The sequence below is a fragment of the Haplochromis burtoni genome, unplaced genomic scaffold (assembly GCF_018398535.1).
Source record: "Haplochromis burtoni strain Fernald_Lab_line unplaced genomic scaffold, NCSU_Asbu1 Contig_3, whole genome shotgun sequence".
Taxonomy (NCBI): domain Eukaryota; kingdom Metazoa; phylum Chordata; class Actinopteri; order Cichliformes; family Cichlidae; genus Haplochromis; species Haplochromis burtoni.
Genome location: NW_024582364.1, coordinates 6,871,633 through 6,895,803, shown reverse-complemented (window position 1 = coordinate 6,895,803; position 24,171 = coordinate 6,871,633). Strand labels below are relative to the sequence as shown.

General features: G+C 39.0%; 3 protein-coding genes across 4 annotated transcripts in view; all 3 read right to left on the bottom strand.

Annotated features, from left to right (window-relative positions):
- cacnb2b (calcium channel, voltage-dependent, beta 2b) overlaps positions 1-5,079 on the bottom strand; it is a 39,461-nt gene extending 34,382 nt beyond the window's left edge. For both annotated transcript variants that reach the window (XM_005912426.3, XM_005912427.3), the window contains exon 1: positions 3,964-5,079. In XM_005912426.3, the coding sequence (XP_005912488.1) occupies positions 3,964-4,011 (48 nt within the window). In that variant the 5' untranslated portion in view covers positions 4,012-5,079. The remainder of the gene's footprint in view (positions 1-3,963) is intronic.
- Positions 5,080-12,544: 7,465 nt separating this feature from the next.
- Positions 12,545-19,948, bottom strand: tmem236 (transmembrane protein 236). Its single transcript, XM_005912429.3, has 4 exons — positions 17,720-19,948; positions 17,060-17,132; positions 16,065-16,188; positions 12,545-13,831 (listed from the first exon to the last, which is right to left on the bottom strand). The coding sequence occupies exons 1-4, from the start codon at positions 17,971-17,973 to the stop codon at positions 13,203-13,205; spliced, it is 1,080 nt and encodes a 359-aa protein (XP_005912491.1). The 5' UTR covers positions 17,974-19,948; the 3' UTR covers positions 12,545-13,202.
- A 2,373-nt stretch (positions 19,949-22,321) lies between these two features.
- The window catches only part of colec12 (collectin sub-family member 12), a 44,761-nt gene continuing 42,911 nt past the window's right edge, over positions 22,322-24,171 (bottom strand). The window contains exon 23 of the mRNA XM_005912431.3: positions 22,322-24,028. Coding sequence (XP_005912493.2) covers positions 23,797-24,028 — 232 coding nt within the window. The 3' untranslated portion in view covers positions 22,322-23,796. The remainder of the gene's footprint in view (positions 24,029-24,171) is intronic.

Sequence of the window (24,171 nt, the reverse complement as noted above, 5' to 3'; positions counted from 1 at the left end):
TGCTATTTATGACACTATGTTTGCACTGAAGCACCGCAGCAATTTCCTAATGTTGTAAACCTGCTCAACATTTGGCAATAAACCCCTTTCTGATTCTGATTCTGATTCTGATTCTGATTTGACCAAATGACCTCGAATAATTTATTCATTATAACTCTCCTTCAGTGAACAGTGCATCTATGTTTAAATACATAAAAAAAAGAACTATATTTGAGCTGAAGGGTTTTTTTGGCCTGAAGAGATACTCGAGTATGAATCACAATGTCATCGCCTCCAGTGAAGGAGGATATAGCAGCATGAGTGAAGAAACAAGTCAATACCAACCACGGCTTGCAGCGTGTTCACCAAATCCAAAAGGTTTTGATTGAACGTTATAATCAATGCCCACCCTAGCACAGTATAGATCTGTGGTCCTTATAGAGTCACTTCTGCAATATAAAAAAGGAGCCAAGAGTTCATGTTTAATGTTGGATTCTGTGCAGGAAATAAACCTAAAGGTAAAAATATAATTTGAAATGTTCAGAAATGCTGTTGGACTAAAAAAGGCGAAACATGCTGTACCAAAACCATATCTTGGCATGTGTGAGAGCCGGTAAATATGCACTGTTATTGTGATCTGTTTTGATTATATTAGCATGAGGAAGAGTCCCACTTAAGAACTTGTGAACAAGAAGAAATAAAAACAGAAACTTCTGTGTCACAGATAAAAAAAAGTGACTTTATCTGTTTGTTCGAACAGATCACATAAAGTGAAAAAAGCGAGCCCCAAACATGTGAGTGTTCAAGTTTACAGCAGGAGTATCCAGGCAAAAAGCACGGCTGCTACATCTATCATTTAAAGCTTTGATTCTCTGCCAGAGCTGGTTTTAAATTCCCCTTGTTTTGAATATCAAAACCCACACGAGTCAGCTCAAATGTAAAAATGACTTTAACATGCATTCGTTTTGCCTGTTCCACAACCCTCAGTTTAAAATTTCACCAATGTGATAATGAATGAATGATGATGTGTCCTTGCATTAAACAAGCCCTAGTGGAATTATTATTTAAATGTGTTTTTATTTACATTTACTTTCAAGGTTTCATTTGTTAATGGGTTCCTTTTTTTGGTAAATGACATTTGGTTGGTTAAAGCAGCCAAACAACAAAATATTATGCTCATGTCGTGCTAACATTCAGATAATGTACAGTAATGAAAAAAGTAATGTCAATGTAAGTAAATGGGCACGATACTGGGCTGTGAGCACAGGTCTCATTAAAGGACATCGGGAGTTGGTTTCTAACAGTTTGGGCAGGAACATGCATGAGTACCCTCCTGCAAGTAATTCTCTAGGTCTAGCAGTGTGCCTCCTGTGTAACAGCCAATTTCCTGGTATCTCCCCCACAGTTGCAGTGCTTTACTGATAGAAAGTGTGGTTGGTTTGTCTGAAAGAACTAACTGTGGAAACTGTTGTACCAAGTGTGAAATAAATAAATAAATGAAATGAAAGTTATAAGACTCTGCTGGGAGACACAGAAATCTTTGGAAATCGACGTGTGGCTCTGCCAACCTGGAGTAGCTACCATATCTGTGCAACCTGAATGGGATACAGCTACCGTCTCATGCTACCAGTGTTGACAAGAACCCGAGCAAAACACAAAACTAGAGAAAAATCAGTCAGGAGGGATGAGGAAATAAGGAAAAAAAACAGAAACCATTCCTTTGTGGGGGATTGTCTTTTTGTTGCCTCTGCTATGCACCTGTTGTCACTTCCATTTGCACCAAAGCAGCTGTGGATTGAAGTGGTTCCTAGACAGAAATACCTGAAGTTTAACTGACGTTATGTTACACTGATGATCAAATGTTCCCTTCATTTCTTTGTATGTATCGTTGTTTTGATTATATATACTTTTAAATTAATGCTTTTATTTCTAAAAAAAAAAACAACTTTAAGTGGAGAGGGAAGAATAGGGAATTTTAGGTAACATACAAACTGATTCCTGAAATTTATTTTGTGTTTTTAAGGTTTTATCACATTTGCGTAATGGGGATAAGCATGCCTTGCCCTTCACCTATTGGCTAAGCTGTTGTGACTCTCAGTGTAAAAAATGGCAGCCACTACAGAGAGAATTGTTTGATATCTAAAGATGCCCATAACCTCCTTCTTAGAGCCAGATGAGCACTTAAAATAATCCAGCTTTATTCTACAACACAGTGAAAATAAGAATTTAAATTGACTAATGATTCAGTTTCTTTGCTATATATATTTATTTAAAACGGTGACTGCAAAGACAAAATATAAAAAATCGACCACTTAATATTTCCAAAGCCTTGTTAGTAGAATTTGGATGTTTCATCTTAACTTAGCTTTTAGAACAGTTTACAACAGTTCAAATTTCTTAAAAATAATGCAAGATATTGCATTATCTTGCTAAAATAAGTAAGGCCTTCCCTGAAACATGCATTTGGGGATAGCAACATATAATGCTCAGAATCCTTTGGGTCAGAATGTATATTCTGTGTTAAATCAGAAATCTATGCTACTGTATGTATACTATGACAAATGTAATAACAAAGAACATACGATTATGGAAATTGTATATTAGAACATGTTTATTTGGTTATTTATCGATCTGATTATTGAGGTGGTGACTTCTGTGATTTATTCTCCAACCTTTATTGGCCCAGCAGCCTCCGGGCTGTTTATTTATTATAAAAGTATTTATATCTCACTCACTCAAGTGTAATTAGCACCCTGACACATAATGTATCATAGCAACATGAGTAAAGATAATGCATGAGTAATGTAGTTTCTGCACAGAAATTAGAAAGAGTGAGTGCATCTACAGAAGAGATTTTGTAGAATTGTGTCTTAGTTCATTATATTTGCACGCACTTATTTAACACTAGGTGCTAAACTAAGCCTGCAAACACACACACATGTCAATGAAACTACGCTGAATATCGGGAGGATGTGTCACTGCTTTTACCCAGCCATCCCTTTCGAGTCTGTAAGCTCCTTTCCTGGCTCGTTGCTGAGGTGGGCACACATTACATGCAGCACTACAGTACGTGGTAATCTGCGCGGCTCTGCGCTGACAGCCTATTGAGTGCTGAGGGCTGACAGTAAGCCTGTTTCATGTAGGAATGTAGTTAGGGCGCTCTGCAGTCAGCGCCATCGCACAATGCACAACTCTCACACCATCGACTACAACACAACTAAACAGAGGATACACAGAGACTGGATAGAAGGAGATAGGAGGGCAAGTGAGGAGAGAGTTAGATGACCGGCAAAAGCACGAGAAAGAAAAACAGGTGGATTAGAGTGCTGTAGAGGCTGGAAACTGTCCTCCCTTCTCATCTCTGTCATTGAGAGGACAGTAAACTTGACTTGCAATTAGATAACAGCACCTGTCTGTCCTCCTCCGCTTCTTTTCACCTTCAGAAACCTCAGCCAGGACATACGATGTGAGGAAGACGGGAACTGTCATGTTGTATCACTTAATCATCTTAATTTTGAAGACAATTTTCACACATTGTTTACTTTACTTGCTCAGTGACCAAACTGTTGCCTGGGTGGGAAAAAAAAGGAAACTCTCCATTACCTGATATTCCATCTTTTGGTACGGTGCTATTAAGTCCTGTACTGGAGTCAATACACTGAGCTGTTTGACATTTTCACCATCTGGTAAAATGCAGCCCAGGTGAAAACTTATTGTTACTGAGAAATGAACAGCTTAGCAAATAAAAGGTTGCAAGACTCATGCTCACAGCTGCTTGCAGGCAGTAATTCTGTCATGCTTATACGTTGCATATGAATGACAACCCTGGATATAAATATGAATGCATCATCGGCATTTCTTAATATGAATGCATCATCGGCATTTCTTTTTGCAAAAGTATACGATAAATCCACACACCACCAAACAACTCCAATGTTGCTATGAGATCAAAAAGATGGGATGGATGCTGTAATGGTCACTTACATAGGTGGACTGCACTCTCCGCCAGTGTCCCAGCCCACAGCAATACATCAAGACATCTAGTTGGGGGGAGAAAAGGGGACAGGCTGATGAAGCCTCCGGGATGGGTCGTTTCAGGACAGGATCTTCATGAGACAGGTGATCCACCTAATTGCAAGCTCATCAGGGAGTTTTTTTGTTTTGCTTCTTTTTTTTTTCTTAGGGGGAGGGATCCCACAAAAGAAAAAAAAAGCCGAGCTTCTGTGTCCACAGGTTGTCGCAGGAGAGAGTCACCTGGGAGTTTAGTGGCTGGTTCTATTCACAAGTTCAGTCCTCAGATGAATCCAGGGGATCCCGACGGCAGACGTCTTAAAGCATTTTCAAAGTCACGCACTTTGCGAGGAGCAAGGATCCAATCTATCGTGAATCCTGCCAAACTGTCCTGAAGATTCGGTGTGATGTGCAGAGTGTGTGCAAGGTTTCTGTGTGTGCTTCTGTTAATGTGCGCTCACCTCATCTTAAGAAGGACAGGTGGTTCTTTTCCCATCCTGTGTGTGTTTACCAAACCTGACCCATTTTTTTGTCCCAGCTCACACTGTCCAAAAAAATTAAAAACCTCCCATTCAGCCTCCCCCCGGCTTAAGCCCTCCGAATGGTCTTGCTATAAAAACTAAATATCATTTTCTGCTGTGTCCCTTAGTGCTTTGCAGCCTCACAAAATTGTCCAATAAGAGCACTTGCATCGCTCCACATCCATCTTTCTTTTTTTTCCTGTCTATCCTTCAATGTAAGCCCACCCTGGGAGTGCAGATTCAGAGATTTTTAGCTTCAGCGTGATTCCTCTTTTTTCCCTCCTCAAAGAAATGCCAGCTCTATGGCTCCTCCTTCAGTATCTCTCCCTCTCACTGCACACGCTGCTTTGCTCTCTTGAGGGTCGTCTTCCATCAGGGGCGTTCCTGCTTACCTGAGTCACTCTTCGCACTCCTGTTGTTGCTGTGCATGCACGTGTGTGTGTGTGTGTGTGCGTGTGTTTGTGTGTGTGTGTGTGTGCGTGTGTGTGTGGAGGCTGCAGCTGAAGCTCACCACTCTCCCTCTCTCTGTTGCCATGCTAGAGCAGGTAACATTCGGCTAGCGCAGGAGACACACAGCCTGAATTCAAATGCGCTTCCAGCCTCTCCGATTTACAAAGCCTCACCCCTCCCTAAACACCACCCCCCAACTTTCCTCCTCCCCGCCATCTCTCTCTGTTATCTGTTTTTTTCCTCTCACTCTATCGTATTATCCTCTTTTCTTTCCACAATATCCTCTCTCTGTCTCTCTGTCTTTGCCATTGCTTCCTTTTGTGTCATTTTCCCTCCGATGTCAGGGTTTTTCCATGTTATCTTGAGACTGGGCTTAGAAGGTACAGGAAATTACTCTGTTTCCATTTGTGACAAAATATGAAGACTTCACAATTAAGTTAAAAAAAACTCACTGAAATCAAGAGAGGAAAATCTGTGTATTTATCCGTACTATTTCCATCCATTTCCACTTTAGACAAGATTTTAGCAAGTGTCAAGTGCTCAAGTGACATCAGCATGCAAAAACAAGTGTGGAAGATCCTTGATGGGAACTGCAACATTTGCATAAACTCATAAATAAAACTTACTGCTGATGGTACAGTCAAATTTTTGCACATGTCGAGGAGCGTGTCAGGCTAAATTTCACTGTGTGTTATACTTGTATAACTATGCATGTGACAAATAAAGAACCTTGAACCTTAACAACCCATTGCATTGTGGGAGCAAAAAACCCAAAAGGCAGAAAAGACACTGCACACTGACTTGTTTCATTTTGATCTTGGACTCTACCTGAAGAAATATCAAGACTTATATTTTTAATTAAAATCACAACGACAAATAACAAAAATAGAATAATCATATTTAGAACATTTTGTTTTGAAAGAGTCGGTTTAGTCAGAAGTATTTTTGAGTCTGAGCTTTATATTTAACATGTGAACAGTCAGGCACAGTTTGATCAGTTTGTTCCTGCCAGTTTTTAACCTCAGGCAGTCTAACAGTGGGTGATATGACTAAATACTAAGGTTAGCTGCTTGCTTCTCTCAAGACTGTTGGTTTGTTGGTTGGTTATATACTGCAAATAATTTTGACTGCTTACAGATATAAGCAGGAATAGTTTGGGGCACTATCACAAGTTTTGTAATGTGTTAATTAAACTACAGCTAAGAATCACAAGATAACCCAGCCCTCATGACTGGAAATTACTCCATATGAGTAAGCAAGTGCAATTTTATTTGTATAGTACCTTTCAAGAAAAAAATCACAAAGTGCTTCACAGAAGCTAAAACATTAAACAATAAAAACAAAAAAAATAACCAAAAGCAAGTTTAAAAGGATGAGACCAGTCCAGAGATCTCAAACTCAAAGGGGAGTCTGGGGGCCTCTGTCAGCTTTCGTTTTCAGCCTCATGTGATGGACAGCCAGCAAGCCCTGATCACATGACCTCAGGGACCTGTTGGGGATTAACGGATGTAAAAGATCTCTGATGTATGTTGGTGCTTTACCATGCAGAGCACTGAATGTCAAAGTCATGATCTTAAAGTGGACTCTGAATTTAATAGGGAGCCAGTGCAGCTTGATCAGCAGAGGTGTGATATGCGAGTACTTGGAAGACTTGGTCAGAAGCCCTGCACCAGCATTCTGGACAACCTGCAGACATTCCAAGGAGGCCTTACATAAACAAGAAAACAAAGAATTACAATAGTCCAAATGAGATGAAACAAATGCATGTAACAATTTCCAGTTCAAAGCGTGACACAATGGGACTCAGCAATATTTCTCAATGAGCAAACCAGAGATTTAACGTGAGTGTCCAAAGTCAGAGCTTATTAGACATTTACTAGGCTTCACACAAAAGCCAGGCTAAAGTCCAAAGTTTTCATTCATTCTTTGAGATTAAAATGCAAAGAGCAGATTCATCGCTCTTAGTTTACAGTCTTAATTGTTAACTTGAAAATGACAAACTGTGTTGATCCATTCTTTGAATTATTTTGGTTTAGCAGCAGTGGAAATTGATAAATAATCAACCTGACATTGTACGATACATGGGAGATACACCAAGATACACCAATTCAGGGCTGGTCTTACCTAAATTCAGGGCGGATGGGGGACACAAAACTAATCCATTTATTCCATATTTTGTAGAATTTGTCTTTCCGAATTTTTAAAAAGAATGTCAATTTTTCCATTTTAAATATTTCGAAAACCACATTAAACCAATCCTCAAGTGTTGGCGGAGTTGGATTTAACCACTTTATATGTACCTAATGTAGTTTTTGTAAATAAGTTAAACATGCTGCATTATGTAACACATTGTCAAGCCAATGAGTTAATTTTATTTTTTTGCTATCAGAATGTAAAACAAAAGGACTAAGAAAAAGGGTTTTGTTTTTTGTTTTTTTTTATTTTCCTTTTCTCTTTTTTTGACTAAATAATGTCAATGCACTCTATTGTAACAAGTCCCCTTTTTTTTCTTCAATAAAAATATAATTTAAAAAAAAAAGGAAATTGATAAATACTCACTCATAGCACATTTAACAATGGTAAAATTAATGCAGTTTAACACAATCCACACAGTGTAATCGCCACGGGCTAAAGATGGAAAAGTGGTCAGCATCAGAAAGGCAGGAAATATAACTGGCTATGCAGCTAGCTTACGCCCCTTGTTGTGTAGCTGCGCTGAGCAGGATTTTTCTTTCCACAGCTTCAACAAAGATTTAGGGTAAAATAGGAACTTCTTTATTTGCAGTTTGTGCATCAGAAACTAGTCAATAAAGGAAAGTCTTTGGATATAGTTTTGAGAGACATTTGCAGATAGTAAAGTAAGATATGAATGGAACTATTTGAAATTCCAGTTTTTCTTGATTGCTTCATTGCTTGGCTGTTTTGGCACAGCGAGGATTCGCTGAATCTTTGTGTCCATTTTCTTAGCGACTTATTCAGTTCAGGGTTTCAGAGGGATGGCACCTATACTAGCTGGAGCCTATATTACTGGGTAAGAGGCAGGGTACAAACTGGACACGTCACCAGTCTATCACACCCTCACATTAACATCTTTTGATACTTTAGGCTCACCAGTTAACTGATATGTATGTTTCTGGACACTGGATTAAGAACCCACAGGCACAGAGAAACTGTATAGACCTGTGGAGTCAAAGTAACTGTGATTCATCCTCTAAATGCATCTATAAAATTAAATTAAACATAATTAAAAATCATAAATGAATATGTCTTTACATTGTACAACCAAAAAAATCACCATTTTAGAGGCAGTATGAAAAAAAAAATCTGGACCACATATTTCTTCGAGCAGATTATTTCCTCCTGTTATAAGGAAATTGGACTTTCAAGCCAGACAAAACTACTTAAAAACTATTTTCACTGTGCTGAATATGAATTTTAAAATGCCAGAATTAATGCAAAGCCTCTCTCTCAGCAGACTTGATGGGTTAATTTGATGGCAGATAAATAAATAAATAAATAAATGAAAGCCTGCCTCAGAGAACTCTCCATCCATGAATGTGAATCTTAGTCTCTTATTGCAAGGCTGTTGTGTTTTTGCTTTGATCATTTCGAGCATTTAACCAATGTCACAAGGGAAAGAAAAAGTGCTCTCCATCCTGCCAACATGACGTATTGCAACATGGTCATAATCACTCGAGCTGCACTAATGCCTTCTTGCAGATTATAATATGAATCATTAAAGAGTAGGCTGATGGTGGCTATGGGGAAATTAAGGGAAGATAATTTTAGTTTCCATACCGGTAAATGAAAGCAGGCCAGCTATGGTCCCTCACTGTGAATCCAAGCTGCTTGTCTATTGCCCTGTCATTTGTACATCATTAATAACACCTTCAACAAATCTTCTCTCTTAGTGTGGCAACAGATTTACAGCTCAGATTTATCAGCAGCAATTCAGCTGAATCCATTCATTTCTTCCTTTCTTCACTCGAGAATAGTTGCTGGTTTGAAAATTCCCTTAAACAATTAGTCCTGCAGCCCCGGCTCATGCATCAGAGGAACAAAGACCAAATGCACCATGGGTATAATTCTGTCAGGTTTGTCCGGGTGGAGGACTGCCGATTACAGTAAACACCAACAACAGCTCTCTGTTGTGTCACAACAACAGATACACACAGAAACATGCACACATGCATATCAAGGTTCCAGTCCACTGAGTTATACAGCCATAGAACCATATAAACTACCGCTATGCCTTCATGCTATAAACAAAAGAAGAGGGGAAATGCTAATTTGTGACATCCAAGGACAGAAGAGGCAGCACATAAAATCCAAGACTTTTCGACTTCTTAGTTTTTTTGCATTTTTTTCCACACTTAATTGTTTCAGATCATCAAATACATTTATGTTATCCAAAGATAACTTGAGTAAATACAAAATGCATTTTTTAAAATCAGAATTTCATTTATTAATGGAAAAAGCGATCCCCACCTCCACTGTTAAATGTACTAGCCACACCCAGGCCTGATAGCGGCCAGATCACTTAAATAGGCCCAGAAGGACGGCCTTGCCTGCCTTGCCTCAGTTAAGGTCAGAGTTCATGATTCAATATATAAAAAGGCTGAACAAAAATGGCATCCATAGACAGAGGTGGGAAGTAACAAAGTGCAAATACTTCCTTACCGTACTTAAGCACAATTTCACAATTTTTTACTTTTACTTCCTACATTTTTAAACAAATATCTGTATTTTTAAAACAGGCTTGTTTCTTTTGCTTTAACGCATTTGGGTCGAGCCTCCAAACATCAAACCAAGCCTAAACAGAAACACATGAAAGGCAATCCTGTTCATTTCTTTATCACCAGAGGATAGTCGGAGGCTAAAAGAGGAATGGGGGGGGGGGTTGTTTTTGCCACAACACCAGAATTATTGCAGGTGTCTGTACGTTGCGGTAATTCAGCATCTAGCTAGTCCTGACTTTTTTAAAGGGAGTGACTTTTTTAAGTGGCCGGTAATTTCAAATGTAACGTTTCTATCAGCTCAACAACCATCAGCAAACACACAAACTGTTTGTGTGTAGCTTGTTACACAGTGTGTTGCTAGCTAAAGGTCCAGCTGCTGTATTTCACAGGGAGAGAAAAGAAAGAGCTTCACTCAGAGATGGAGAAAGATAAGAAAGAGGACAGAAGAGGAAGAAGAAAGGCTAGATTTAAAGGTAAGGATGCTCAGTGAGATTTGATAAACTTGGAAATTTAAAGCTTATGTGTAAGTCCTCATGCTTTTAAATGTTTAAATGTCATTTTTTCATATTGTGAAACATGCTGCAAATCAAACTGAAGTAGACTAACTGCTACTTAAAGGTTGCATTAAAATCCTCTGTAGGTTAGTGCAGGATGAACACATTAGTTTGCTCAGCTGTGATAAATTTAAAGTAAAGAATAGTGTGTGAGTTGTGCACAGTGGCTGTGGTTTCATTGTCAGAGTTAGGTTACATGAAGTGTAGCAGAGATTCATTTGAATTTTAGCCCATGATGCTAAGATCCACTCCCATACAATTAGTATGGATGCTGATTAAACATCCACAGTATTGTTCTTGTACGCTATCTCTTTTAACACTGTTCAACTTAGAAAAACCATTCAACCACCATTAGATTCCTCTTCTTTTAGACATGTGTGCTTGTATTTTTCTCATTTTTAACTTTTATATATTTTTTAAATTATTCAACTTTATTCAACAAAAATTTACAGTGTATTTTCAATGGGAGAATTTAAATTCTCATTCAACTTACTCCTCTTTCAACTCTAACTACTTCCACATACATTGACCGACAGACACCATTCAAACTGTAAAATGAAGCCACGACATTGAACTATTCAGGTTGTATTTATCTTTTTAATATCTTTTATACTTTTTCTTCAGTTCCAGTCACCGTTTCTGAGTTTATAATGGGTGTGTATGGGACGCAATGTTGGAGGTTAGAGTGAGACAGCTCAACTGCTTGAGTGTGAGCAGGGGAAAAATTGATCTTAAAAGTTTAAACTGCTGCTGTGTCCACAGTGTTTGGTGTACAGCCATCATTTTACTCTCAAAAGGTAGCCATCGTTGTTCCCTTTCATCCAATGTTATTGTTATTGTAATGGATGTTATGGTTCTTTCATAAATGCCACCAATGCACAGCCTCCTCCATGGAACTCTTCCACAGAGTCCAGTGATATTATTTTCTCATTATGCTAATATAGCAACTAGGTTCACAGTTAGCTTTGCACAAAAATAGAAACATCCTCGAAAGAGCTCATTTTTACTTTCTTACTCTGAGTACATTTTAGTACTTTTTTACTTGAGTAAATAAGTTGAATCAGTACTTTAACTTTTACTGGAGTGTTTTTTAACAGCAGTATTTATACTTCTATTTAAGTACTTTGCCAACTCTCCAATAGGAGAGTTCCAAGGAGAAAACTGTTGCTGACTAAAAAGAACACAAAGGCTTGTGTAACATTTGCCAAGAACCATATTGATGATTCCCAAAACTTATGGTAAAATATTCTTTGGCCCTTTTTGAATTCAAAGCTGTTTTAGATAACGCTTCAAATAAGTGTGCAAATAATTACCCACAGCCATATTGAAATGGCTGCCAAGTGGCAAGACGTTCTTCAGGAGGAAGTTAATCTGTGTGGTCTGTGTGGATATTTCTGCCAGATGAGGATAATAGCTGTAGCCTAGAAGGACTCATCAAAGATTTTGTGGACCATGAAAATGATTATCACATGCTGTGATCTCCACGATTATTAAATCCCAACAAAATCAAACGCTCAAACAATGTTTAGAAGCACAGCATATCTTTTGGAAGAATGGTGTTTATCTTTTTGGAAGCTCTTGATAGCCCAGATACTTGTTAAGATGTTTTACTTTTTGCCTTTAACAAACTAACCATCTGTTTATGAGAATTCTTGATTGGCTGCCCTGTGGCACTAATTATCTGACCATTACTGCCACACAATTTCTTGAGACAAATTCCCAAAGATTGAGCAGTAAGCCACTCCATCTGAACAAACAAGATATTTTATAAAGGATGTCCAGGTGAGTATGCTGTATAATAAAACTGTACTTATCGAGCAAAGACAAAGCATCAGCTCTTAAATCACGAGTTTAATTACCTTGTCTGAAATCATCATGCTTATCACCTACTTGACACACCCAGAAAGTTTACCGAACAGTTATTTATTTCTAAGTTAACTTACCTTCATTTGTTTATTTGTTGCATTTTTGAGTGGGTTGTCCATCCATGTTCTTGCACTAATCTAATTCTAGGTTGTGAGGGGAGCTGAAGAATATCTCAGTTGTAGCAGGGCCAAATACACCTGGACAAGTCACCAATCTGTCGCAGGGCTAACACCATACAGACAGTCCGTTTCAGTTCGTTTCAGACTGTCTGTCTGTACAGACAGACTGTTTCACTTTGCTCTCTTCTCTTTCTCCTCACCTCCAACCAGGCAGATGGCCGCCCCGCCCTGAGCCTGGTTCTGCTGGAGGTTTCTTCCTGTTAAAAGGGAGTTTTATCTTCCCACTGTCGCCAAGTCCTTGTTCATAAGGGGTCATATATTTGTTGGGGTTTGTTCTAAAATATTGGTCTTTACTTTACAATATAAAGTACCTTGGGTTGACTGTTTTGGGAATTGGGACTATATAAGTAAATTTGAATTGAATTGAATCTCTTTGGGCCTCACAATGAAAATTACACTTTGAATTCACTTCCGAATCATGTGTTCCTTATCTGATATAGCGCATCAAACTATTGTCAATCCACCTAACTTTGTCTCCTTTAACAAATAAATAAAATCAGATTAGCTTTGAAGTATTTACAGAATATACACCAGTGTCAACATAAAGGATTGTTTTTCAAGGTTTTATTCAAAAGAAATGTAAACAAATTTAGAGTTAAAATACAAAACTAAGCAGATAAACATTTGCACCAATAAATATATTTTAATCAAGATGAGAGTTGGCTTACTTTATACTTCCATTTGTACACCTGTTTTTTAAACAAAATTCGGAATGATTTTTGCACTTTGGTTTGAATGTCCTTTTAATGCATTAGAAGCCAGAAAAATTCAAACATGCTGCTCGCCATCATCAGCACCAGCATCTTGTTGATTTGATGCTGCTCTCCACACATGAAGACCAACTGTCGAAATACTCACAGTCCAAGTGGCTTTTTCATCAACAACAGAATGTGCCACTCCTCCTCAAAACAGGCTGTGATGTCTAAAAATTTTCAGCCTGGTCAGAAATGTGAAATAGATAAAAGCTAGGCTTACCAGGACATTTTTCAGTGGGTATAAGAAGGGTGTTACAAAGCCAAACACAGCAATCAGAGCAACCCGCAAAACAAAGAAAGGGAAGTCCTGAAGAGCAAATCCAGCAGAAGACAACAAGGGGTTGTGAGGTGTGATAATCATACGAAGAGTAGACAGGAAGGCGAGGATGTAGACTGGGAACACCCAGCCTGAGTAGAACACTGAGGGCAGTCCTGCCACTCTCACCATCTCCACAGTGTCAAACCAGAAAAGGAAACTATCCACAAATATTTCTGACCTTCCGTCCCTTTTCCACAGGATGCTCGGGCGACCCGAGTACGACAGAGGGCGTGAGGTTGAGGAGTACAAGTAGGCAGTGCTGGTGATTCGTGTTCTTGGTGGTGAGTTGGCAACATCGTGGAATCTGTTAGAGGGACTGCCATTTTTGGCCTCTGGTTGGCCTTGGGTCACACCGTTCTGGCCTTCTTCAGGATTCATCTGGCTTGATACGGTGGTCACTGGTTCCATGTGGGTGAGGACAGGGCCTGATATGTCAAAGTCTGAATCTAAGCTGTCTGCTATAAATGACAAAACCAAATTTTTCTGTATAAGTTAGGTTATCCGAAAGACTAGCTAATAACAAGAGAACTGGTCTTTTTTTAAATCATTTTTTAAAAATAAGAGAAGAAAAATCATCTTTAGCATATGGTTACGACAATCATGTGACGGGGTAAGGTGGTTAGTGTTAGGTTTTACTGTAGACTGTAAGGTCCAGCTTCCATGAATCAGGCTTCTTACTGTACATTTAGCAGATACATGATTTGAATTTGGAGAATTTGTCATGTTGGTCAATGTTTTGTGCTCTTGTGTTCTCCAGCTGTTTAGGTGGGTTGTATTCAACTGGTTAGAAAATGCACAGGAAGTCTATGACCAAAGTCCCAAAAACTTGACTCTGTTCATCTGGATGTAGAGTTTTCAGTGGTAGAAACATTTTCAAGTATCACTCATTCAAGTGTTTCTTCTGTCTCAGCTGACTGCAGGTTTCCCCAACCTTATAAATCGAGTCAAGTCACTTGGTGACGAAACATTTCTCCCACTGAAAATGCTATGTCTAGATAAACAGAATCAGGCACTGACGCAATGTAGCAGTGGTACAGGGATGTATTAGGGAGAGCTGGAAAATTTTGCAGCTGACTAAACAGCTAAATTAGGAAGGGTGTGTTTATTATCATCCTCTTTGGCTCTTGGCCAAGGCGGTTGGACTTTTTCTCCTCTCCTCTCCCCCTTATCTTCCCTGCTTAGCCTCTTGTATCCTTGTCTAGTCTTGTGTATTTTTGTATTACTTTTCCCTGGAACACTCTCTCACAGTCTGTTCTCGAAAACCTAAAGAGGAATTATGGATTTGATCAACTGGTCCCTGAATGCAATTGACACCCTTCTCTCAACGAGAAGTCTGGGCTCGGGTGAGCCTGAGTGCTGAAGATATCTACCTATTCGGAAGCATGATAACAGGGTTCTTGCTGATCGGAGCTGGCTTGGCCCTGACTTATCGAAGATTAAAGAAAGTGGAATTGGCTGTTCAAAACCCCACAAGGCTGCCCGCTGGGATTGAATCAATGGGACGAGTGGTGAGTTCTCAAAATTGGCTCATTGAGCGCAGCACGGATAAGATCTTGGAGAAGCTTACGGCTGCCGTGAACACTCAGAATAAGACCTCTGAGCGAAAATTGGATTACATCTTGGAGAAGTTCTCAGGATCTGCTCTTTGAGCACAAGAATGACAACATCACGGAGCGCAAGTTTGATAACATCATGGAGAAGCTCACGGCTCTCCAACAGGAGATTGAGAGACCAGTGTCGGACTGTTAGAACTGCTTTGAAATTCACATGAGTTGTTCGCACTAAAGTAAAAACCATCATCACTTCATGCGGCTACCACTTCGGCGCCAGCTGTGATCTCAAGGCTGGAGCTGAACAAAAACACCCTGATAACAGACTGTGCTTAGACTGTTCTTCCTATCCTACACAAGGCCACCTGGGTTGGCTGGAAGACTGTTTACTTAGCCTAGCAGGGCGAAGGACACTGTCTCAGCTGAACTCTGGACACACACACACACACACACACACACACTGATGCACACTCATCCCCCCTCCCTTTCCAGACGCCTTCGATGCTTGTGTCCTACCGGGGAAGATGGCGGTCGATTGGACCAGCGCAGACATGCTGCAGGACCGGATGCGCTGTCTACACCGGCTCTCTCTTAACCTTTACCCGCCCCTGTTGCTTGTCTTGTGTTTCTATGGTGTATTGATAGTCATGTGCTTTTTGTGCTGAGGTGTTTTTTTCTGTTATCAAACTGTTCACCCACTAGGAGCTCAGTCTGAGTGGAGTTTTTTTCTCCTCCTCTCACCTCATGTTATGTATTTTCGTTGTTTTTTTCCTATCAGCCTACCTCTCTGACATGTCTGCCCAATGTGATGTTTGTGTAAAGTTTGGTCAGAAGATTCCTTTGTAAGTGCGCATGCGCCATTAGCGTGCTGCCTGCTGTAACCCTAATTTCCTTTGGGATTAATAAAGTATTCTGATTCTGATTCTGATTTGAAATCTGATGTGAGTGAAGTGACGGATATTTCTCTGAACTAGCTTGCAGTCTGTGCTGCTTTAATGAAATAACAAACCAATAAAATAAAGTGTTACAAATAAGCGCAAAAGGTCTATGGATTCAGTTAAATAACCACTCCCGCAGAAGATGAAATGTGACGCAAAAATATTCAATAATCATAAAAGATTTGGAAGAATTCAAGCCTTACATTTTCCCATGAGTTTGCAGGGTCGAATCCTCTCAATGATATCCACCCAGATGAGGAAGAAAAGCACCAGGGAAACTGGCAACTCAGAGAAACTGTCCAGTGTCTGTCCTCTGTCCACCTGCACCTGTGTTTTCACAATAATAGAAAATACTCATAAGTGGAACAATGAATGTATTCATTCATTGTTCCACTGGTAAAGGATGGTAAAGGATGGTAAAGGATAAAGTGAGGGGAAAAAATGAAACTGAGAGTCTTTGTAACATTTGTCTCCAATGAGAAAGAAGCGCCTACATTCCAAGTTTTATGAACCCATTAGGATTTACTTCCCTATCCTTGCAGATTTACATCTTTACGCCCGTAAAATAAGAAACACTGGGTGAATAAATATGAGAAACATCTTTGTGCTTATTTATGTTCTTGTTGGAACAGCAATAAAATACTAAGTGACACAGTGTAATGTAGGAATAAAAATTCTTTTCTTTTTAGGGTCGGGGATAGCATCAAACCTTAAGTTAATGGACAACCTGTTGTTTTCACTATAGGTTACTGAATAGCTCAGAGGGAGGGCAGTCTTGTGACTGGGGACCTATTTTCCCTGCCAAAGTCCTTCTCACAAATTCTTTGACAATATGGCAAAAACAATAGGTGTACAAACATGTAGTATTTACTTCATTACTATATTATTACCTAATAAAGAATACAATACAACTGTACAAGAGTACAACTTCTTGCTACCTGTAGATTGACATTGAATAAGTAAACCTCAAGAGATCATGGTGAGTCCGTGAGAAGGGATGCTTTTCTTTCTCTGTGGTGCAGTGTAGCATGTCGCTGTTCACTCAGTGAATAATTATAGTGTCTTAATACTGTGGCCTCTAATGGACTGTTTACAACAAATTCTGTATGCCTCTTCAAGGACCCTGTCAGAGCATGACTGAACAAAACATCAACAAGTGCTCCTCAGTGACAAGATCAATCAGTCTTGGTGACATTACCTTGGAGCTGGCTATTAGGATAGCAAAGCACGGTAATGTGCACAGGATGAGATATGCCATTGCTGTTGGCCTCCTGAAAAAAACACAGCTTACATTTACATAATGATCATCCCATAATGAAGAGTAACTGTTCTTTTTTTAACAAGTGCATGAGTTTATATTTAGATTTTTAATTTGTGTTTGAAAAGACTTTGAAGCAGTCTTTCAGTTTTATGCAGCTTAATAATTCTAATCTATAACACAGCAGCTACACTCAATTACAGTTGTTATCTATGCTCACTTGGTTTATATTCCCTTTTGAGAGTAAGGGAAGACTTCATTTCTAAGGCATAAATATACTTACATGATCTAAAAGGTTGTATTATTAGGGGTAGCACTTAGTAGAGAGGAGTCATTAAACTAATAATTAATAGTTAAAATAGTTCATCTGTAATTTCAGTTGCAATAAATACTACCAAATGATGAGCTGTAATACCAGACAATTTAAGACTGTAGCAGCAAATCACAGAACTGAACTAAAGTTTACTCAGTAAACTCGACTTTTCACATTTAAGATGTGATTTATTCTTTTTTTTTTTAAGGTTACACAGACTCGGTTTATGTTTATACACACAAAACGATAAGCTTGTCACTTATCACGTTCCAAAAGCCTCAACTCACCACTGCGTGACCTCTCTGATGAATCCCCGCTGCTTAATAGTCATATATCTGACAGGAGCCCACACCAGCAAGGTCACAGAGGTCACATAGGCGATAGAAGCCGCCACAACGAGCCAGTATGCTGTCTGATCCCGTCCTTTCACGTTGTATATGAGGCTGGCAAATCTCTCCATGATTACAAAGATGGGTACAATCAGTGCTGCAAACTGCAGCACCTCATACAGGATGAGCTTGACTTTCTTCCCCGAGGGCATGGTGCTGGATTACCAGTCGCTGATCTGAACTCAGAGCTTAAGACTTTAACAATCATCTCCTAAAAACGAGCCAGTGGAGACGCTGGACTCTGCACACTGACATTGCTTACACTGCACTGGAGGCTGTATTATTTTATTGCTGAGGTAATGAGGTGATCATGCTTGTCTTTTTTTTAATTTTTTTTTTTATGGGGGGTGACAAAGAAGAGATCTCCCATCCTATAATATCACAGGGGCAGATTACACCGAGCTATAATTGTACACACCTTCCAAAAAGGAAGAGTGACATTTGTTTTTAAATGCCCATCGCAGGTGAATATGGAGGATTTTTAGGAATGTGTCATCCTGGATACTTGTGTATTTTTGGAGAACCTCACTGCATTCCCTTATGCGAAGAGGAGATGTAGGTGGGATCCTAAAAGTGTTATCTTAAGATATTTGGTTGTTTGACCCATGTGTTGTTGTTTTTTTACAGTAATACACACATTGTTTGCAGATATAATTTTACAGTGAGTTGATGTTAAAATTTCAACCAGATAAACCTTTATAGTGAGCATAAACTATTCTTAATAGTTTCCTACTGCAGTTACAATCACAGTGACATGCTGAAAGGCTACATGCAGCTTTGCTCAGACATGCTCAGATCTCCACCTGGTGGCAAGAAGAAGGATTTTCTAGGTTCTTGCTTTTCTCTAAAGAAAAATTACTTAGTTATGAAATACATTCTTGATATATAAAGCATTAACATTTGGAAAACCATGGATGGATTTGTGTGTGTGTGTGTGTGTGTAGCTGAAACGGAGGTATACCTTTCCATCGCTAAATTCCCAACCAGATAAAACTTAATTACTTCCTACTGCATTTAAAGAAGCCAGTTGTTGTGATTTGTCGCTGTATAAATAAAACTGAATTCAATTTAAAATCACAGTGACACGCTTACAGCCTTGCTTACAGCCTTGCTTACACATACACCAAACTCCACCTAGTGACAAGGAAGAGGACAATTTTCTAGTTTCTTACTGAAAGGAAATCAAGCTATATAATCATTTAGTTTTTCCAAGTTTCTCAATCATGTAGGGATGATTGTAGGAGGGGTTTGGGGGGAGCTTAAGGCGTTTCAGTTTGGCTGGCCTGTCTTTGACTGGTGAATATGATATGAATATAATATCCTGGGTGCTTGTGTAATTTTGGGAGAACTTCCCTGCATTGTGTTATGTTAAAGGCAGAGGGCATGTAGGACAGAGACTGTAAAATATTGTCTTACCTGTTGTAACAGATATGTCCATTATGTCTAATTTATATCAACCAAATAGGTATTTCTGCATGAGGAAAACTTAAGTCTCACAAACAGTAAACAATTAAACAAAATTGCTCAAAAACTTAACCATTAAAGCATCAATCATCACAGTATAAAAGTTAAACGTCAGTGACATCTTCTGTCCAGTTAGAAAGCATAACGTGTTGTTTCTTTTTCAGATCTGGCACATCTGCTTAGCATGAACCTGCTCTCATCTGTGTAGAGAACAGGGTGTCAGTGGTAAACACCAGTCAAGCTGCATGATGCTGAGCTGTGAGCATTGACCTATATGACACCCTGATGGAGTCTCTTTCATAAACCTGTTTGAGGTCATTTTCTAGAACTCTGGCAGCGCTCTTTTTCACACAAATAAATACCGGTCCTGCTGCTGGGTTTACACCCCCTCTGCTTCCCTCTCTTTGCAGTTGCAGGCCCATTTCCTGGTTTGTCCTCCACACTCTGGGAATTGCGCTGGGAGACTACCTGTGCAACCTGAACCAGCTGCAGCAAAACCAGAGAAAAATCAGTCAGCAGGGAGAGAGCAACAGTCTGCATCGACCACCTGCACAGTCTTTGCTGTTTTGGAGGGGTTATTTGGTCGTTGCCTAATCACTGCACCTGTTGTCACACTGAGTCACACCAAAGCAGGTGAAACTGATTCATGGTGGTTTATACTTCTTAACATGACGGACGGATCATCCTTTAAATAACGCAGACTGTGTGTGTCATACTGTGATAATCAGGACCACTCTTACTTGCATAAATATATGAACACAATATCAAGCCAAGTGAAGTCATTAGTATTCTGTACATTTGGCCTGGTTTTATTGTGAATACCAATTAATAAGTATGGTTAAAAGAATACATACAAACAGCAGGGTACACCTTTAGACGGAACCTTTACAATAATGTTGCTTTAAAACAAACAAAAAAAAAAAAAAATGGCAGCATCTCAGTCCTGTACAAAACAAAAAAAACACATCAGGTTACAGTCCAACTCTGGGGGTGCAGCAAGATGTGACATTTGGATGATACGTGACAATAAACTGGCTCCTATGGTCCCAGAACAGCTGCTACTTTGATATTTTTAACCCTCTTTGAACAAACAGATTAATTTTCCATTTCGCTCCTGATTTTAGTTGAAGGCAACAAAACAAAGAAACAAAAAATATTCCTCATCTTTCTAGCGCTCAATTAAGGAACTGGAGGTACAGAGCTTAAAACAAGTCAGTTTGTAATCTCACAGTGGTGTCGAGAAGTAGGAAGTTTGAAACATAGTACCTCCTGAAAAACTTAAACGACACCAATTTGTTAGATCAACACACTAATTTCACCAGAAATTGAACAATTCTTAATAATTCCTTCATGTAACATCATTTGATGTCAAATACAACAGATAAATTAGTTTCCTTTTTTATAGTCCAGTCAGTTTTTGTAAACATGAACTCTTTCCCAAAGGCTTTGTCCGAGTAGAAGCAATATAAATTAGATAAATATGAAGAATAAGGTGAATACGGTAGGATATGAGGAGCAGACCTGTACATTTGATCTTGAATGACTTACATAGCGCTAACTGTTTAGCTTAGGGAGACTTTGGTAAAGAGCCGTTTACAAATCCTGACTCTGAATATTCAGAATCAGAGACACCTTCAGGTAGAATCTGTATTAGTGTTAACGGACAGGTTTGAAAAGCATGGAGGGGTTCAGTCAGCTTTTACATTATCATTTGAGCCTACAGTACATCAAGCATGTATCAAACACAGAGAGAAATGTCCATGTTCTTGTGTAAGCAATTAAATATACAACTAAGTTAGACAGAATATTACATATCCTGATCTATTCTCTGAATACATACATCCTTCACTGCTTCTCCATTTAAAATATCTTAACAATAATCAAAACATAAATTAAAACGTACTACAAAAAGAAAAAAATAAGCACACTAACTAAAGAAATGCTTTAAAGACACTGGGGAGACACTGGGGCTCTCCCACTTAGTAGCCAAGTCTGTGGTGCGGGTTTGCTAACACAGCCCCTGATGGGTACAAAGCAAAGCCATCAAAAAAGATGCGTAACCGCCCGATTTAAAAGGAAAACTCTGCAGCATGAATTAAGCAGTCAGTCTTGTTTCTTTGAGAGGAAAAAAAACCAATGCAAAATGAATAGAAATAAAGAAATATACCATTTTGTTTTCAGACACTTTTTCCCTGCAACCACTTTGTTCTCTTTGGCTCGACACCTTTCAACACATCTGGAAAATCCCGACTGCAGAGTTCGCCTTTAAGGCTGAGAGAAACAGCCGGAGCTGTGCTAGCATACAGCTCCACCCATGAGGTCATCATGTGGCTTCACTACTAGTTCAGTACAGTATATACAAGAGTTATGTGCATGCTTCAGTTCCTCTACTTTCTTTTCTCTCCAAAAACAAAGTGGCTTCAGTTTTCAGTACTTCTAAAATTTGACAACATATACAGAATGTAAGAGTATCCTGATGTTTTCAGCAGACCAAAAGTCCTTTAATTAAAAAAAAGAAGAAGAAGAAGAAAAAAAGTTGACACCCCTTTCTGAGACATGATTAGAACTATAGTTTGTTTAAGTGGGTGAGAAAGCTGTGGGACACTGTCATTTTATTTCTATGTCAGTGTGTGAATGAAGGAAAATGATCACACACTACTACAGGATACGTGAACCAAGTAGTGCAGCTGTGTCTGTATGTGCATTCGCTGCTGTATGCCAGCCTGTAGTGTGCATCGTGTGTGTGCAGTCTCAGTGTGTGTACTGAGGGTGGTGTGAAGCTGTGTGTTTGTGTGTGTGTGCATACATTTCACACTTGATCAAATAGTAATTGCATTTTTTTAAATAGCTAGCTAGAAGTGGGAAACTGACATTTCTTCTTCTTATTTTTAAGTTGTTGTGTTATAACTATTAAATTTAATAATACAGGAAAAAAAACAAAATGGCATATTCTGAAGTCAAGCTTCAGCATTAAATATTGGAAGAGAGAATCTAATATTTAAAGAGTATTTGTTTTGCTGAAAAACAACCCTTTTCTGCATGCAAATTTAACTCCATATGTACTAAAAAACAACTTCTTAGCACCAAATTTTTAGTTTTTCTTCTAGGAACTAATTGGAGAAAAATGTTTTGTAACTCAGTGTTGCCATAATTGTTCAATAGTCTGAAATAAATACAAAGCAATTAATGCCATAATGGTTTTGCACGTGACAAGAAAAAATTTGAATGCATGTATTGCTATCAAATCTAGATTTGAAGTGATCGGGCTTGAGAGATGGAAACTGAAAGCCGCTCCATACTTTTATATCTGAGTCGGCTAAAGACAGGACATCTGTGAAAATGTGGGAAAAAATAATAATACTAATAAAAATAAAAAAACAACAGTGCCCACTTTGTGACTCAGTGTAGTGTGAGCTCTTTAAATAAATCCCCATGATCACTTCTTTACTGGTAAGAGAAGCAGAACTGTGTATTTAAAGCTGGAGTGTGGGACCTTTGCATAAAAATGAATGTCTGCTATAGTCAAGGCTATTAGCACCTGATAAAACTCTCTAAACTTTGCAGTTTATTGAAGTTTGAAATGTGAGATGTGTGGCGAAATAGCAAGAGCTAAACTTTGGGAGCTATGCAGTTGGAGTTGGGCTAGACGTATGGCAGATAGAAACTGAATCCTTAGTAGATTTATGCTTCTAATTTCTTTGAATACTCTGGATGAAAAAAAGAAAAGAGTTCACCAGTCAGATGAGAGACTAAGATCTAAAAAAGAAAGATGCGATCTTTCTGGCTATCTGAATAGTTGTTTAAAAATAAAGTTTATCCAACTATTTCTTTTCCTAAAATACATTGTTCCCTTATTTTACTAGCACCTGGTAGGATGTAGTGTCTACTACCACCAGAAGATGATGGGACTGCACCTAGAAACTGTTTGCAAGCCAAAAATCACATAACCAACAAAATCAAACAAAAACAGAAGAATAAAGACTCGCATCTAGTTGGCATCAGGCTTGTAGAGCATTTCGGATTGTGAGATTTGATGCTTGTATAAACAAGAGAAACACGGAAAGCCAACAACAATGAACACACTCCAACTCCTTCAAAAAATAAATGGAAGTCCAGTGTAAACTCCGCCATATAAAAGTAGTATGTCAAACGTCTGCTAGACATATGCGCAGTCATTTGACAGCAGCATGAATCTTCAAATAACAGGTTAACGCTTTCCAGTGAAAATCAAATAATATTTTTGTTTAATTACTCTGACTGCCAGAGGGAGGAAATTAAAGTTCTGCACTGCAGCTTTGACTGTATATCAGCTGAATACAACAGAAAACATGCCAATGTTAGTTTACTCTGTTTAAATTGTGTTTTAATTGATCTGGTGTCAACTTATGCAAAAAAAAACACATTTTCAACTATAACTATTTGATCAGGTCTGTGTTTTTGTGAGTGTGTGGTTGTGTCTGTATGTAAGAGTGCATATGTGCCTGTGAGGATATCAGTGAGCTCCTGTGGCCCTATAACAATGCTTTCTCTGAGAAGGGGGCCTGTGGGACATCTGTGGAGGGTGCTATGCTCACGCCAGAGGCAGCGCTGTAGTTTGCGGTCTGCGTCATGCCTGCGGGAGTTGTGCATGGTGCTGGGCCAGGGTTGCTGGCTGGATTCTGGTAGGACTGAACATCTGCTGGTGCCATGCCGCCTGGAGCTGCAGTGTACACAGGCGGCTGGCCCATGTACATATGAACGTCACTGTGAAAAGAATGATGGGGAAAAAGTGAATATTATACTACATCAAGAGGGAGATATTAACACTAGTAAGACCTCTGTGTTTAAGAACAGAACTGTTGTGGTGTGTAAGGAATTGCTCAATGGTGAGAAATTACTGCTTTCAA

Excerpts from the sequence above, each read along its gene's own strand:
- tmem236 (XM_005912429.3), bottom strand. The coding sequence starts at position 17,973 with ATGCCCTCGGGGAAGAAAGTCAAGCTCATCCTGTATGAGGTGCTGCAG. Across the intron at positions 17,133-17,719 it reads ATCAGAGAGGTCACGCAGTG|GAGGCCAACAGCAATGGCAT; the intron begins GTGAGTTGAGGC and ends TGTTTTTTTCAG. Across the intron at positions 16,189-17,059 it reads TCCTAATAGCCAGCTCCAAG|GTGCAGGTGGACAGAGGACA; the intron begins GTAATGTCACCA and ends GTGAAAACACAG.